The sequence below is a fragment of the Coturnix japonica genome, chromosome 1 (genome assembly GCF_001577835.2).
Source record: "Coturnix japonica isolate 7356 chromosome 1, Coturnix japonica 2.1, whole genome shotgun sequence".
Classification (NCBI taxonomy): domain Eukaryota; kingdom Metazoa; phylum Chordata; class Aves; order Galliformes; family Phasianidae; genus Coturnix; species Coturnix japonica.
In genome coordinates this window covers 23,194,753-23,212,187 of record NC_029516.1, presented here as the reverse complement: position 1 = coordinate 23,212,187, position 17,435 = coordinate 23,194,753, and the positions used below count along the sequence as shown (strand labels likewise).

Below are 17,435 nucleotides of genomic sequence, written 5' to 3'. Positions count from 1 at the left end.
ATAGTGAGAAATCCTTCAAACTGTGTGCGGTTTGCACTTGCATGGAGTGTATTGATGCTCTGATCACCTTCGTGTAGAAGAGTTTGACAAGGTGTACTGTAGGTTGTCCTCAAAGCAGGGCAATGTGTTTGCCTGCTGAGTTCTGGCCTGTGAAGATGAGCCTTATTTCTTGTCTTGCATTTACAGCTACAGCTTTGTTTTTCAGAGTTCTGACAGCAGTTTTCTGCCTCTGAAGAACAGACAAATAAGGTTGTTCAAAGGCTGTGATTTTATACATAAGAGGTTAACTTAGCAGAGCCTGGTAACTCGGTTGTGCAACAGTGGATTAAAGATGCAGCCTCTGCTTTTGTAACATGGAAAATCAATAGCTGTGTGAAATCAAAGTTGCAGACTCATTTGAGAAACCAGAAAGTATCTGTAACAAAGTTTAACAAAAAAAAAAAGTCTGGCAGGGAGACATATTAAATTGGCTTATACTTATCTTATTGTTTTGGGTTTTTTGTTTGTGTTTTTTTTTTGTCCTGGAGAATGACTCATAACTTCTAAAGAGTATAAAAAAAAAATAATTAAAGAAGATTAGATACAGAAGATCAGGCAGAACAGAATCATGTTTTGGCCAGGAAAATCAGTATTTGTGATACATGTTTATTTTCCATGTGTTGCTTTTCTCTGTCATGTGATCCAGTGGCCACCCTGGTTAAATGCATTGGGTAGGCCATACATCGGAGTTAGGGGAGGTTCAAGCCAGTGAGCTAACTAGCCTGGAGAAAGTCTTCTTACAGTACTACTTTGAATGATGTTTTTACTAGGAAATAAGTTGTATATGATTCAATTTCTGTAACATTTTCAATACCTACTTTTCTTCTTATGGAAAGTAAAGAGAAGAATAGTGTCCTCCACACAGACAAGTTCTTTGCAGAGCCTGAAAGGCATGACGACAGCTAAGAACTGTCAAAGTGAAAGGTTGTAGAGTGACTTTTTCAGGGATCACTAAGGTACAAAGAAGTAAGTGTAATGTGTTGATTCAGGTTTGCTCACCGGCCACAACTTCCAAGGTACATGATCACTTTTAAGGCACATATATAGTTCACAAAAGGTAAGGCCTTTTTTATTTTTTACTCAGTTCAGCATTCTAAAAGGTTTTTTGTTTTTTTTTTTAACATAAGAATCTAGTGAACTTAGATTTAAGGATAACTGTGGATATTTGTTGCTTTTTTCAAGTCTAATTCTGTTGGGGAAATGGGGGTGGAAAGAGGAAGAGGTGAGTTCATAACATTTCCAGTCTATATTCCAGCATTTCTGTTGTCAGCTTTGCAGTGTGTGGTTACAGGGTAAGGTAGTTGAGATATTCCAGGACTGAAGATCTCAGATAATACATCTGGAACTTTCAGCACCCTCCAGCACTTTCTGTACCATCCCACAGGAGACACAAAGTACACTGACTTCCATGGACTTTGGAGATAATTGTAAAAGCTATGGCTGGAATTCACGTTATTTCTGGAGATGGGCTGTAGTTGTAATAAGTTGAAGTGATTATTAATTTACTTGGTATCACCTTCTAATAGATAGTTGATGACTCCTTGTATTTACAGTGAGATCCTTTAGATATATGTCCACCTAAGAATAAAAATTCTTTAATCAGAAAGAAGTGATTTACATATAACTAAGTTTGAAGCACATCCTAGTGGGCAAGAATGTCTGAATGGTAGCAACATACAGATAGAACATGTGTTCTGTATTTGTTTACTTGTTGTAGATATCTTGCATCCTGAGAATGAACTTCTGTTCTCTTCTGAAGTTGGGTGAGGTGCCATAAAGAAATCCAAATTTCAAGGTGCTCCTTTTGGTTACTCTCATAAATATTCAGAGGCTGAAACCTAATTTTTCATAAAGGGAAAAGAGACTCCAACTGAACTGTAAATGCTCATCAAATAGCTGTGTTACAATGTGGAAGAAACATCAAAAGAACTAAAGTTTGGGTTGAGATTCAGCTTGGCCAAGAGATGTGGCATTCTCTGACTTTCTCAGCTTAAAAAAATGATCAAGCATTGATTTAAGCAATATGCTCTCTCATCTCACCTCTACTCTACTGTTCTCTTCTAATTCATTTTTGATTTAATGCATGTATAAATATTTGTGAGAATCTTGGGACTTTGCCCCTCCACACTTAGTGTGCTATGAGAGATAGTTGATGAAATGCTTCTCTTTTTTGGCAATATCGATACTTTGTTTCAATCTTTAAACCACTGTTTGTGTGAATAGTCTGCTGCTGAAAGAGAATGAAAGATTTAACCTAATTTCTGCAAACATTGGGTTCGTGTTTTGCCATGTCCTTGCAAAAGCGTGTCTAGATGTGAGCTGTTGTTCGAGGTCTTGCTCACATCAACTTTTCTCTTCAGGGCTCCATAGCCCTTGGAATCAAAGTATGACTAATTCTACCTGTGTGCACTACAGTGTGGTCAGGATGCATGGTGTCATATCTATACCAGTTTAATTTGACTATGATCAAGTAATTTCAGCACTGGCAATTTTCAGAATGATTCAGCATCCCTAAACAAGGAATTGGTCAATTTGTGACCAGCAGCCTTTCTACATTTTGTGTACTAGAGGTAACACCATGAATGTTGCTTGGACTATGTGTAGACTTCTTCCATTAAATCCTCTGCATTTGAATAGACCAGAGGGTGCGAGAGAGAACTTGAACAGACAAGGAACTGCATTTTGGGAATTAAGCCACATTTTAGAACATGCAGCATTATCATCTATAAAGTATTTGAAATGCTTCTACCTTTGCCCGTTATTAACTGACTGAATAGAATAACATGTGAATTAATATTTAACTTTCTGAATTTGCAAACAGTGTAAAGAAATGAAGAAAAAAAGAAAATAATCACACTTAAACTATTAGAAATTTCTAACAGCTGTGTGGACAATGGAGATCTGTGAGATTTCTTTATTGGTTGATGTGGTGTGTATGGCCAAGTCTAGTAGAAATACTAAGACTCAGATTCTATAAGTGGCTGTTCACTCCTGTGCAAATCATGTCATTGTTGCTGAGTGAGATGCAGTTATGGTTTGGTGTCTGAAGAAACCGTATACAGCAACATAGTTCATTCAGAACCTCCATTCAGAAAACCACAAAACCAGCGTGCTCTTCTTCAGTGATGTGATTCAAACCTTTAGTATTCTGTGTCCAGCTGTTTTCATGTGTCCAACTGTTTGCATGACAAGAGCTCTGCAGCGCTAGGTAAGATGAGGTGACGGAAGACTCGCTGTGGGAATGTCTGGGAATTCTTGAAGCAACACCTATTACCGTCACTGTGACTGTTGCACTTTACTAGCAGTGCCCCAGTATTAAGAGTATCTTCGTTTTAATGGTTAGGTTATACACTCAAATTGCTCAATCCTTGGAAGGGCTTGCCCTACTTGAATTTCCATTTATCAGAAGAGAGTTAAGAGAATCTGTGCTAATTAGTTCTACAGTTTTCTGTCAGCAGTAAAGCATTTATTAAACATTACTGAGTACAGTACCTAAAACTTCCAGAAGTGTCTGACTCTTGCTAGTCATAATAATAGACTTCTGCTTTCAGTTTCATGTACATGCAGTTCCAGTAAAGTGATTCATGTCTACATGGGTGTGATAGACTAGTATTTCACAGAGCTGACTGTTAAGATCTTGCATCAAATTTGAAATATTTTTCTTCCATCTCGTAGGCAAGTTTTATATTGCAGTCATTCTTCCCAAATTCTATTTCAGAACTTCAGAAGTTAGGATTTACTTTAAACACTTGATTTTTCTTGCTTAAGTAGCATCCACCAATGAGCGTGTCTGTGCTAGTGTTTTCATTTGGATCAGCAGTGCTGTTTTGAACTGAACCTCCTGTTCACCCCTGCTTTGATTTGCTTTCCTGGGGAGTGCCCTGGACTGGATTCCTTTTGAACTGAATATTCTGGAAAATGCACTGTGGGGATGTGTCTGATGCACACTAGCCAAGAAATGATCTTGAGACGAGAGTGCTAGTCCAAAGTGTGTGGGTCACTCCAAAAGTAATGCCTCCTATTTATTTCCATGGGATTACAACAGAGGCAAAGAATACAGTGACACTATTTGATAGAGAAATGTTTTAGCTAAAAAAATGCCATTTTTCAACACAGTTATCACCATCAGCAGTTTATTTTCACTGGTGTTGAGCAAGAGCCTGCATGCTGTAATCCTGGAAGTCTGCATCAGCAGAGGTGACCCACTGTCAGCGTCACCATTGCTGAATTTCATGGTTTTGTAATGTTGATGGAAACAGTTTCTCGTGTATTTCATCCAGTTGGTCTTCTACTCGTGAGATGGCAGAAACTGTGGTGCGCAGTAGGGGGAGCATGGGACTCTTAGTCCCAGGGTCATGGGTTCGTGCCCCACGTTGGGCACCAAGTAGTTTGTAAGTGTCAAAATTCACATCATCCCACTTCTGACAGCAACATTACAAAACCATGACACTGAAACACACCACACACTGTTTCACTGTGCTCACATCCATCCATTGTTTGGTCTCCATAACTATTTGGCAAGCATTAATTAATCTCAGTGGATGTAATTTTTTCCACATGTAGGAATTCATTGACACACCTTCATACACTGTTCCATGTCAGACACTGCTTCATAAGACTGCCCCTCTGCTGCCATCTGTCGCACAGCAACACCATGTAAAGGAATGTAGTTGGGATGGTTGAATCTCTACTGCCATACCACCAACGTTTGCGTCAGACATTGTGAGCCGATATAATAAAATAGGAGGCATTACTTTTGGAGCAGCTCTCATACATCCCAGCAGTGTCATATCTAGGTGTCTAAATAAGCTTTGCCTCATGGTTTCATTGTTCTCCCCTTATACATTGAAAGTATTGAGTTGCTGTTGTTTCTGCATTCTTCGTGGTGGTCAGCTATGCAAGTCTGTCCTGCTTGTTCCTTCTTTCTTGATGAGAATGACACACTCAGGTTTCCAGAAAGCTTTTACTTTATTTGGTGCTGCCTCCCATATTGTTGGTGAACAGAAAATGAATGCCATAACAGCAAAGTCTTTAGTTGTGACAGGTGCAGGATTTTTAACTTTTTTTTGTCTACCATGTTCCTGCATCAATACGTGAACTCTGAACCAGTTTCTGAAGTCCAGCTTGTCATGTTGCAGGTCTAGCGCTTTTCATCATTCAGCTTTTTGAAAGAGAGGGTTATGTCAGCTTATGGCATAATGTGTCATCTAATGAATAGAAAGCAGCTCAGCTGCCTGTGACAGCATGAGGTTATCCAACCCTCTCAGTATGGGAACTCGATTTCATTTTTTTGCTTGTGGAGGGGTTGGATACTACATAGTTCCTATGCATTAAGGTGTATTTATGTGTTATCTAGTCTTGCTGTAGCTGTGTTTAAACTCATTGGGACACATTCCTGTGTAGACTCGAGAGATGGTAGGTGGTTGGAGTCAGCTAGAAGGTAAAGATACAGATGGACAAGCACTTAAAGAAGAGGTGGGTGTTTGTCAAAGACTTGAGTTCTCTGAGGTGTCCTTCAAACGCACATCCTTTACCTGTGTTTTTTGTTGTGTTTTCTGTCAGTCTGCATGCTAATTAAACCAAAACAACTTAAAAATCAATGTTGCAGTCATTTGCAACTGTAAAAGATTTATTCCATGAAATAAGTTTGTATTGCTGTGTAATTCTAAAAACAAATATAAAAAGATTGTGGTACAGTGAATTAATGTGGCATAAAACTGATTTCTATATGCTTTAAACTAATAATTCCAAATAGCTCAGAAGTAGGAATACACTTAGTTCATTTGCTTCATGAAACAGAGATTTTTAGATGTGTATCAAGTTCTTAATTTTTATCTTGTCTTTAACATAGATGTGATTTAGATTGTTAATTATCCCAATTCTTCACTTGGCCTCCAGGTTCCTTCTTTTCCTTATTTAAACCTTACATTTGCATTATTCCCTGCACAAAGTAGAATTTGTGCCCATGCTTATGTTCAGAATAAATCACAGGGTGATCTGTGTGGCTATCAAACCCACAGGGCTTTTGGCTAGGAGCTCAGCTCAGGGACAGCTGCTTGTCTAGAGGAGGTACATAACCATCCAGGTTGCTGATCAGGGGGTTGAACAAATCAGTAGATCCAAGTATCTGGGTAAGAAAGCTATGTTGCTTTTGTGACATAACGTAGAGTAACTTGCAGTGGTTTTGGAGAGAGATTGGATTTCTCAGCACAGCCAGACTCAGAACATAATGATTCTTTTCCTTCCATTATTTTAACTGTTAGGGAGAGCATGTGGTTTTCTTCTTGGCTGTCAGTTTGTAAGGTTAGTCACTGGAGAGTGGAAGAGTGTACTAGATGAAGCAGAAGCTAACATACCAAATAAATATTACACAAAATTTCTTAAGGCTAAGCTTAATTAAAGCAGGGAAGTGTTACAAATTTATTTGAGAATACAACAGAAAAATGACATGCTTGACTGTGGCAATATCCAGCCATTAGTACTGGTAGTTGCTGCAGGTTTTATTAACCCTGTTCTGCCACAAGCATGGCACATCAGAGAAGACTGAGGTCTTTATGTGGATTTTTACTGGTCTCATGAATTCATTACCTTTTATAAAGTACCATAACTATTTTTATGCACCTAAACGAAAAAATAATGGCATCAACAAAATACAGACTCAGGAGTGTTCTTCAAGCTGTGCTCATGTGTGATCAGTTGTTGATGCGTTGTAGTTATACAACAGTTAGGACTCAATTAGGACACACAAGGCACACTTTTTCTAAATCCCCACTGCACCAAGTCTGACTAGGATGGAGTTAGGTTTCTTCATAGCAGCCTCTGGTTCTTTGTTTTGGATTTCTGACTAAAACAGCATAGATAGATAACACACCAGTGGTTTGGCTGTTGCTGAACTGTGCTTGTACAGTATGTCCCTCAGTCATTTTGTGAGAGGCTGGGGCTGGGCAAGAGGCTGGAATTGCTGAACTGATCTGACCATAACATACATCCTCCGCAGCAAGAACTTAGAGAAGGTTTTTGAGGGGGATGTATCTGTTGGTTGGAAACTTGTAGGAGATGATGAGCAATTGCCTTTGTACCACTTGCTTCTGATTTGTTTTTCTTCTTCTTGTCTTCACTTATTACTAGTGTATTTCGACCCACAAGTTTCCTCACTTTTGCTCTTTCTGTTTTCCCCCCCATGCCCGACTGGGAAGGGAAGGAGCAGCTGTGTGGTTCTTAGCTCTGACCTACCACATCCTTATAGCAGCATCTGACAGGAGTTTGGCTTCTCTGTTGAGTGATGTAGAAGTGGAAAAGTAAAATATCAAATAAATGCTTAATGCTACTGTTGCAATATTGAAGTTATTGTTAGGAGGAGATTTGATATAAATTCAAAGAATTTTCACTCACTACATGTTAATTGGTATTGAACTGCAGTTGCTTTCTTTGTTTCTTAAAAGTGCTTCTTCTTTCTTGTTAGCTGATAATATTGTTTACAAGGTTTTGACTGGTTATTTGTCATATCCAGCTAGAACAATGGAAGTAAACACATAAAACATAAATGAAACCTGTAAAGAAAAAATGTTTATATATATACTGAACAGAAAACCCTTTGAATAATGATGTTTTGGTTGCATTCTGTACTCTTTCGAGTTTTGTAGATTAAATTGTAATCTAGAACACCAACAGCCCCACAAATGCTAATACTAATCTTTCTTTACAGTTGTTCATTGTTTACTACATCAAATAGTAGGGCTCTGCAAACTTGTATCCTATACAAGAAAATTGTATACAGCAACTCTCCTGTTTTGCACTACAGCTGCAGGGCAGATATTGTTGTAATCAAGTGTTGTTACTGCAGTAAAGTAGTTTAAGAGCAAAATCTCTTAAAATAGCTCCTTTAAGCTTACTCTGTATGAAAAGGAGATTGTACTGTGCTTGCAGTTCTTTACACTAGCTCTCTACAGGACACTACGTATTTTCACTCAGCCTGTTTCAGGGCACTTTTCAAACACTATTGAGTTAAATTTGCACCTAATGCCCAGCTGCGCAGACAAAATCATTATACGTCAATACAGCCATATCTGTGTCTGATAGATATCTGGGATAAATAATTTGGGACTGAGGTCTGTGGAAGAGCTTCAAGAAAATCTGGTTTTGGTTTTGGTTTTGGAGAGGATGAGTGTCTACGTGAAATTAAGTTATAAAGGAGAGTATGCAGAATTCGTCATTGAAGTTGATGAGTATCTTTTCAGTCAGTGTGGTAACTTAACACCAATCCTGATGAAAACTATTCATCTCAGGATGGATTTGAGGAAATACTGACAAGGTATTGAGGAAATGGTGATATGAGGGAGCACTGAGAGATAAGTAACATGTAGGCAGCAGGATCAGATATTTCAGAGGTGGAAAATAATAGAAGAGGAACAGCAGTGCTTGAAGGCATGTGCTGCTGTATATACAGCATGGCATATATTATTTTGAATGATGTTCAGTGGTTCAGTTTAATAGGGTGGACAACAAAGGCAGAAAGTTAGGATTTAAAGTCAAACTACTGTTGGCTACATAAAGAAACTAACCGTAGAAGTAGAAATAAGCAATTTCCTGCATCTTAGAACCAGAACAATTGCTTTACTAGTGGATATGTAGTCATTACATTGTGATAAATGTAACATATATATACATATAAGTATATATGTGTATACATTATAAACTGGTTCTAGTTTGAAAAAAAGATATCTAATATTGTTCAACAGTTGCTCTTTTACTTTAGTTTTACAGTAGACATAACATCTTGTATACGCACTGAAAAGTAGTCCACACTGAAAGTGATATAAGCTAGTATTCTATAGCAGTGAATATGAAAGCTGTCACTCACCTTGGCTTGAGAATATAGAGGCCGTCAAAACAAAAATATCTGCTATCTTGTAAAGTAAGCATAAGAATTTATTCTCTGGGACTTCCCTGCATCTTGTATATGCATGGAGTTAGAAAATAAATCTTCCTTTCCTTTCAGGCTATTGAATATAATCACAGTCTTATTTTTTAGTGAAGAATACGGCATGGTGTTAAATAAACTTCATTGTAGACATCATTGACGTTTCAAAAATATTGGCCTTTAATCATAAGTTGTATTGTAAATAATGGAAAACTTTTATGTGCCAGAGGCACATGCACACAGGCAAAAAGTAATGTTTTTTTCTTTGTGTGTGTGTGACAGATTGAAATTTTTATCTGAAAATGTCATGGAAAGTAACTGAACATAAACTCTGTTGTTACAAAAGATGCTGACTGTTATTTTGTATGAAACTTTTTTAAAGGAAGGGACGTTTTCATCTATATCGATGAAAGATATATGAGATGTTAATGAAAGTTGCGCTGTTATGTTCTACAGTTTTTAACTTTCAAATGAGATTTGCTCACCCAGAAGGAAAATGCCAAAGAAACTAATAACCTCACATTTCTTTTGCCTTAGAAAAAACTGACCAACAGAATATTGCAGCGGGAGATAAAGACATAAACCAGCCTTCCAGTAACCAAAGTATACAGCCAGAGATACAAGAGCAGTCTGTCTGGGGAAATCGCACTGATGGTGACCTCATCAGAAGTAAGTATTTCCAGAACAAATTGCTGCCATTTAGGCTTGCTTTGGTCGTGTGAAGGGGATACTGCCTGTTGACTCCCTTAAATGTGTGTCAAATGCAATTGTTTTGCAACTGTAATGCATGTCTGAGAATTTATTTCCTGGAATGACTTCTGTCAGCATTTCTAAGCAACAATTTGAAATAACGGTGTGATGAGTGTGGTGCAGTATAATATTTACCTCTACGAGACCACTATTTTAACTCTTAATTTTGTATTCTTTTAGTGAGATATGTATCATTTAGAAGGCATGTGAGCTGCAGTATGCAGCTGTGCTCAGTCTCATCACCTCAGATTTCTCAGGTTATGGAAGTGAACCATATTGAAAGCAGTTTCTTCCAGATAGTCAGATGTAACTTTATAAAGAATCTGTGAATCTTTAGGTCGCTGGTCCTCTCAAAAGTAGAAGGGTGCTGTATGACAAGGTTTTACACCCAAAGTATTATAAAGTGTTATAGGTTTTTTTAGGTGGTTTTTTTTTTTTTTTTTTTTTTTTTTTTTTTTTTTTTTTACAAGCCCACATTCCTAGTTTATGTCTTAGGTGCTTTGTATCATAAAAAGTGTTGTCCAAGAGATCATCTACAATTGCACTCTCCTGGGGTGAGAATATTTTGGTTGCCAGAGCTAATGCTACTTTAAAATTCTGTGAATTCTTGAATGCGGATGTTGAAGGGAGAGGCAGCATGAAAAATTCTTCTTAATTATAGGGTGTATTCAGGAAGCAAATGGGCTGAAAGCGAAGTGGTGCTCCAGATCCCAGTCTCAAATCGTTGTTTTACCACATGCTTCTGTCTTTCTTTATGCTGCACATACACTCCACTATTCACAGTGAGATAAATTTCATAATTTTTTTGCCCGTTGTTGTAATTGTTCATTTTCTCTGGAGTCATAGGCTTTATTTTACTCTTAATCTGTCTGATCAGCTTCTCCTGACCTTTGTCTTAGCATGTGAACTTCTTTGCAGATCGGAGATAATCGGTTTATTTCAAAATAATGAGTCCTAAATAATTACCAAAATAATGACAAATACCTACATCCCTAGGGTACTGATTAAAAAAGTATTTCTTCATGGGCAGTAAAAATGGTTTTACCTGATTTGGGAGTTTCCTTAATCCCTAAGGATTATTAATGTAGGCCTAGTACAAGTAATTGGTCGGTGCTTTTGTTGAGGACGCGGGGAGGTAGGTGTGGTGTTGGCTACTTTTGGAATGTTCCTACTTTTATTCCCCCTTTCTTAGTCCCAGACCTTTGGGAAAGCAAATTTATCAGGTAGTGGTTTAACAGCATTTCTAAATGCTATGACTATGGAAGGAAGAAAGAATCAAGGACAGTAGTATGTCAGTCTGTGTTTCCTCTGTTCTCTTTGATACAAGGTTGTGTATTGGCTGCACCAAGGAACTGCATACATTTTTCAGTGTATGGAAAAGTCTGCAGCAGATTTTGCAAGTTCCTGGTTGTGAAGGAAGTGTGAAATGGCTCAACAGTTAGCTGCTGCTGTATGGGACGAGAAGGTTATCTGCTAGATAAAGGCTAGATGCATGGTAGAATTCAGAGGTATTTTTCTGTTCTGTGCCTAATTGTACCTTTCCTGGAGTTTTTCTTTGTTTACCTTTGTTGAAAGTAAATTTTAGGTGACAGCTGGAAGTTCCTGTAACTCATTGTCTTGATAATTGTTGTATATAATAGTGGCTTTATTATGAGGTTGAGTAGCTGTTGTGAAACACCACTTTCAACTCTGACTTTTTTTTTTAACCTTTAGTGTTCCTATCAGCAAACTAAGTCTTCTAGAAGGAAGGGAAAATTGAAAAATAGGAAATTAATGCAGCTTTTTTTTTTTTTTTTTCCTTCCTTTTTTTGTGTCTGTGTTTATGAGTAGAGAAGTCAAAATTGAGGAATAGCATCAGACTCGAACAGATTTCTCTTGTAGCATGCAGAAGGTCTACGTGGTAACCAAAATTAGAACAACAGAAGTAGAACAGAGAGAAGTTGGTTTATCACAGACACCACTTAAGCACTTAGCTCTAATCACTTCGGTTTGACCAAGTCTGTTACCTCACTAGACTAAATTTTGTGGAGTATCACGTATTGAAACTTGAGGTTAGGAATAAACTGTGTTTTGACTATTCAAAAGTGTTTTAAAGCTGTTCCTTTAAGCTGTTTTAGACAGGACACACTTCAGTTTTCTCAAGGATTAAGCAACTATTTACCGCTATCCTAGTGATTTGATTTCATTTTTTTTCCCATACAGATTGTTTTCCTGCCCCGCAGCTGATACTTAATCCATTAGTGTTAGTTAGTTTTAACTTTATAAATGGTTCCAGCATTTAATTTCCAAGGTTCTTCTTGTTTGCAGCTGTTTTATCCTGCTGTTATATGGAAGTAGATTAATCAGTCAGTTTTACTGGCACACCAACAACGAAGTCCAGTGTTAGAGGCTCTGTAATGACTTCATTATGTATGATTTCTTATTTGCACTTGTAAACTCAGTTTACCAGGCAACATCAATAAGCTGAATTACTGCACTCATTTTCCACACTACGATACTTTCAATTCACCTTTACTTCACAGTCCTTTTCTCAAGCCACTTTTTAACAAGTTTATTGATTATGAGACTTCCCCCAAATTACCCCTTCCATAACCTCCTTTGGAGCATCCATTATCCTCAGAATTAAAACTTTCATAATATTCTGGTCAAATGGCTAATCTTTTGTAAGTATTATTTATTTAAGCAAGGAATTAATTGGTTTTGAAAGGAGCTTTAGTCATGATAGAAGAGTAGTATCTTCCAGTACAACCCTATGCTTCAAAAGGCTACTGTGTACTTATATGTAAACAGGGAGAGCTAAATAAGGTCGAAAAGTTTATATTACCTCTCAGTATTAATTGTTAATGCTTTTCATAACTGTTACTGGAATACTGTGTTCAGCTGGAGAAGGATCAGGGAAGAACCACAAATATCTCAGGAATGGTTGAAAACATGCCTTATTGTGGAAAAACTCCTGGGGTTCAATCTGTTCAGTATTAGCAAGGAATGACTTAGTATCATCGAATCTTAGAGTTGAAAGGCACCTCTGAAGGCCATCTAATGCAAATCTCCTGCAATGAACAGGGAAACTACAGATAGGTCGGGCTGCTCAGTGCCTTGTCCAGCCTCACCTTGAAAGTCTCCAGGGACAGGGTATCAACCACAACTGTAGGTAACCTGTTCCAGTTCTTACCACCTTCGCTGTTAAAATCATTTTCCTTCTATCTACCCTAAATCTACCCTCTGTAAACTTGAAGCCATTTCCACTTGTTCTGTCACCACAGACCCTACTAAAGAGTCTGTCCCCTTCTATCTTGTAGCTACCCTTTGGATACTAAAAGGCTGCTATCGGGTCACCTTCTCCAGGCTGGAGAACCGCGGCTCTCTCAGCCTGTCTTTATTGGAGAGGTGTTCCATTCCATGAATCATAATTGTGGCTCCTCCCTGGCTGCACTCCAGCAGGTCTGTGTCTCAGACTTGCTTAGTGCCTAAGAAGCACGATGCCTCAATATTCAGAAATCTGGTAAGTCTGGTAAATTTGCTTAAATGCTCCAAGTGTAGCAGACAAGAACAGCAAAGGGAGAACTAGATTGAATGTCTGGAAGTTCATTTAGGCTGGAAATAAGGTCCATTTATTTAGTGTAAATTAAAGAAGATTTGGTTATTAAAGAACATTGGTAGAACTGCCAGATATTCCTTAGATGCGTTAATTTGACTTTGAGAAGTGACCATTGCTTTTCAGATCCTTAGTTTTAAAACTTCAGTGAGAATCAAGCTTTTTTCCAGCGTAGTTCCCCAAACTGGAATAGCTGGATTTTTCATATGGCTTTTTTTTTGTTCATTCAGAGCAGTGTCAAGACCTGTTCCTTACTCTTCACAAATGCATACATAGTTTGCATTTTATTTAACACTATGGAGGTCTTGCTTTTAAAAAGTGCTTAGACTCACATAGCTCCATCTGCTTTTTCTTTGTTTGCAGCAATGTATTTTAGATATCTGCAAACACCTTCTTCTTCTTTTCATTTTATGATCTGGTAGTCTTTACTGGAGATGTTCTGCTTCTGATATCACTCACCTTTGGCAAGTGAGAAAGAGCGAATGTTAAACCACACAGCAGCATAACCATTGGCAACAGGAATGAAACCGTAGGAGTTTTTGCTGCCCTGCATTACCACAATGACCTGCTTTGTTCTTCAGAAAACATATTTTTGTCCTTTAAGAAAAAAAAAAAAAAGCAGTAAAGGTGAATTTCAGAATGTTTAGTAAAAAGTTCTACAGAGGGTAGAGGGTATGTAATTGGCAGTGTGTGCTGTTACGTAGGGGAAGGAATGCTTAGGAGAGAAGAAAATGCCAGTGCCAACACTATTTGCTTGTGAGGATTTAATCTCATTTCTGGTTCTCATGCAGGACCTTAGCTATGTGATATTTAAGAAAACAAAAAACATCTACCATAGATTCAAATTGTCATGAATAATTGATTAATAATAATCCAATTCTCAAGATTAAATACCTAAAATATGCCCATGTTTTACAGATAGAAAGGTCATTGCTATCCATCATTTCCTAGCTTCAATTGCCTCTTTCTCCTCCAGGAAGCAGCCTCCTGATAAGAGTGGTTCTTTAGGGAAAGAAATGCTTCATTCAGCTCTGTGGGAATTAAACAATTTTGTGTGTTCTCATGCTCACACTTTTATTAGTACGTTCTTGCATTTTGTTTTATTAAAATCTGAAATTAGATTTTTATACATATATATATATTTGTTTTATTTATTTTACATTGGATGTTTTTACTTATAATAGTGATTTATTTAATTCTAATATTTGGAGATTCCCTTATCCAGCTGGCTATGTGGGTGATTTCCGTAGTTATGCAAGCTTGGGTTTGGGGCTGTTTTTGCAAACAAGTAGATAATTTGTTGTTATAGCTGTTTGTTCCATGTGATAATCACACAAAAGTACCTTTTGTTGGATAATTCATAGAGCACAGTCATCTTACAGTGGTTGTGATTTCAGATAACTGTGTTCATACTGTCTAAAAAATAGTACCAGTTCTTGAGATAACTTAAATGGCTCTTTTCAAAGTTAGAAAGTATGACACATACAGACTTCTTTCATTGTAACCGGATGTGTGAGTATAGAAGTTGTGTAGAATAGATTAATGGAAATTATTCAAAATATCTTGCTGAGTCTGAAGGGTGTATTCTTTTACTTCAAGCAGTGATTGCATAATGTTCCTTATATACGCAGGTATTTTCTCCATCTGGCTGTGAAGAAGTGGGGGGGGGGGGGGGGGGGCTGCTCTGAATGAATAGGACTTCAATCAATTCAATACTTAAATACTGAAATACAGGAATGCAGTATTTGATATTGTCTTCTTAAAAAAAGACAAGTCTTTGAGAAATCTGGCTTGTAGAAGTTAATGCAGTGTGAAGCACACCTCCATACAAACTCCCCTCCCAGAGAGATTTTCTAATCCTTTCTCCAGCAGTCAGCTATCCTATGTTGCTCTTACCCTGGCCTGGCAGATCTCCTACTGCTTTCATTCCAAAATTCCTCAAACAATTATTTTTACACTTATCAATATGAGCCTGATGTTTTATTATTATTAATCTTTTATTCCAACATGTTGTAGTAAGACTGTAAGCAATATATGCATTTTTGAAAAATTTCTTTCAAGATAAGTAGATAAAATACTATGATGCATCAACAGATAACTCTAGAACACACAGAAAGTATACGGCCTATTCAGGATCTTTGGATTTAATTTGCTTTGAAGATGCACCTGTTTGGCTGAGAAGAATAAGGATTAGCTCCTGCAGCAGGCTGAGAAATACAAATAGGAAGCCATAAGAAATGACTGTCAGGACACCAGTAATTTTCAGCAATTTGTAGGTGGTGCACATATACCTCAGATTTGGTGATTCTGCTGACACTGTTAAGCATTTTCTCTTGCAGTTCTAATTTATAATGATTATGTCCTCTTCCCAGTCTCCGCCTGGAAGATTTCTGCAGAAAGAAGTGTTGGGTTTTTTTTGTTTTTTTTTTTTTTCTTGCAGAATATGTACCCATCTTCTTGCCATTTTGGTTTCCTCTTGGAATTTCTGTGATGACATGACTCAGATGAGAAAGTTTTGTATCCAAGACATTTCACACCTCCTTGTTACACAACCATTTCATTTAATTTTCATTAATTTTCATTTCTAGTCAGAAAGATGCAATTACAGCCTTCATCACGTAAAACTGGATCTTCATTGTTTTCTGAAGCCATTGGTGATCTGAGTGTCACTGATGCAGCATTAGTAGGATGCAGAAGGTTTCCATGTTGCCTCTGCCCTTTGACTCTAGGTTGAACGTTTTGAAGCTGTACAGTTAATGACAGACTGTGACTGGTAAGGAGTTTGCACACTCTGTGGTGACTCCATGCTGAGAAAGAAAATTCTAGCTTCTGCTGATCAGTTTTTAGAACAGTAGTTAAACTTCAGCAAGAACTTTACACTGTGCCAGATGACCACATGAAAGATGCAGTGTTGTGCATATCACTGGTAGCCAGAATTACCTGAAGCCTTTTGTTTTACATTACTTTTGACTATGAGAACATCATTTGACTATATGGTCTGAGCCTGGAGAGGTTTGAATGGTGGCAATCAGCAGTGCCAGACAAAGGTGAAGTTCTTTAATGTAAAGATGACTGTGTTTTAGCCTGAAGTCAACTGTATGCTAATTTCAGAATATTTTCAGTTGTTGTATCAGTATGGTCTCAGAACCCCTGTGCTGTTGTGCCTCGGTGGAGAGTAATATTCTTTTCCAGATGAACTCCTGGTATAGGGGAAAAAAAATACAATATGTTTGTGGTGGTTCCTTAAAAGGAAAAATAATAGAACTCTTGAGTGGGTTCTGTGTGAAATGTTAGAATACAAAAGCAATGAGTCAGTGTAGTTTCAGTCTGCTATTTTCAGTAATAACGGTATTCAGTTAGCCAGTTTTAGCAAAAAAAAAGAAGCCCCACCAAATTACAAAGTACATGAAAGTATCATCATACAAGTTGTACTTTTAGGAACCTGTTTTCTTGCAGAAATGTCTTGTATATAAACCATGGCAAAACATCTGTTTTTTAATTTTTTTATGTTTAATTTTTGTTATCATGTGAGGATCAGTCAGAGCAATTTTATACACCTGAAAAATAGTAGTGCATGTTGTGTGTACATCAAAATTCTGAAATTAATTCTTCAAAATGTAGGGAGCCAAACTAGTTTCTAATCTTCTGAATGCTGTATTTACTGATATAAAAGGAAAAGATGAAGAGGGGCTTAAGGTCACATCAGAAGGCACAGCTAAGTAATTATGGTTAAATATTTCTCTTCTTTAAATAGCGATCCAGAGGAAAGTAAGGTCTGAATGCTGCTTACTTACTCTGCATTCTGGTAGTATCTACACTGCCCACAAGTACCCTTTCCCTGAAGGTATTTTTGTAAAGGATGAGGAAAAACAGGGCCCTGTGGCCTATTCGCATGTTGTTGTGCTGGTTTCCTGTTTTCCCTTAAAAATAAATAAATAAATAATCATGACCCAGACCCAAAAGATCCTTTTGAAAAACATTCAAATGTCAAACAGCTGTGGTCACTCAGGCTATTTCTAATATTGGTTTTGTTAACTCATTATACTGGTGAGGTATGCTTCCAGAAATACTGAGGTTCGATTGGAGGAAGTGATGAAATATTTGCCACCCAGGCCTTGAGTATTCCTAAGT

The 17,435-nt window shown here is 37.5% G+C and overlaps 1 protein-coding gene across 4 annotated transcripts in view; it reads left to right on the top strand.

The window, feature by feature from the left end:
- MDFIC (MyoD family inhibitor domain containing) overlaps window positions 1-17,435 on the top strand; it is a 47,777-nt gene that overhangs the window by 2,677 nt on the left and 27,665 nt on the right. For all 4 annotated transcript variants that reach the window (XM_015853769.2, XM_015853796.2, XM_015853788.2 and 1 more), the window contains exon 3: window positions 9,497-9,628. In XM_015853769.2, coding sequence (XP_015709255.1) covers window positions 9,497-9,628 — 132 coding nt within the window. The remainder of the gene's footprint in view (window positions 1-9,496; window positions 9,629-17,435) is intronic.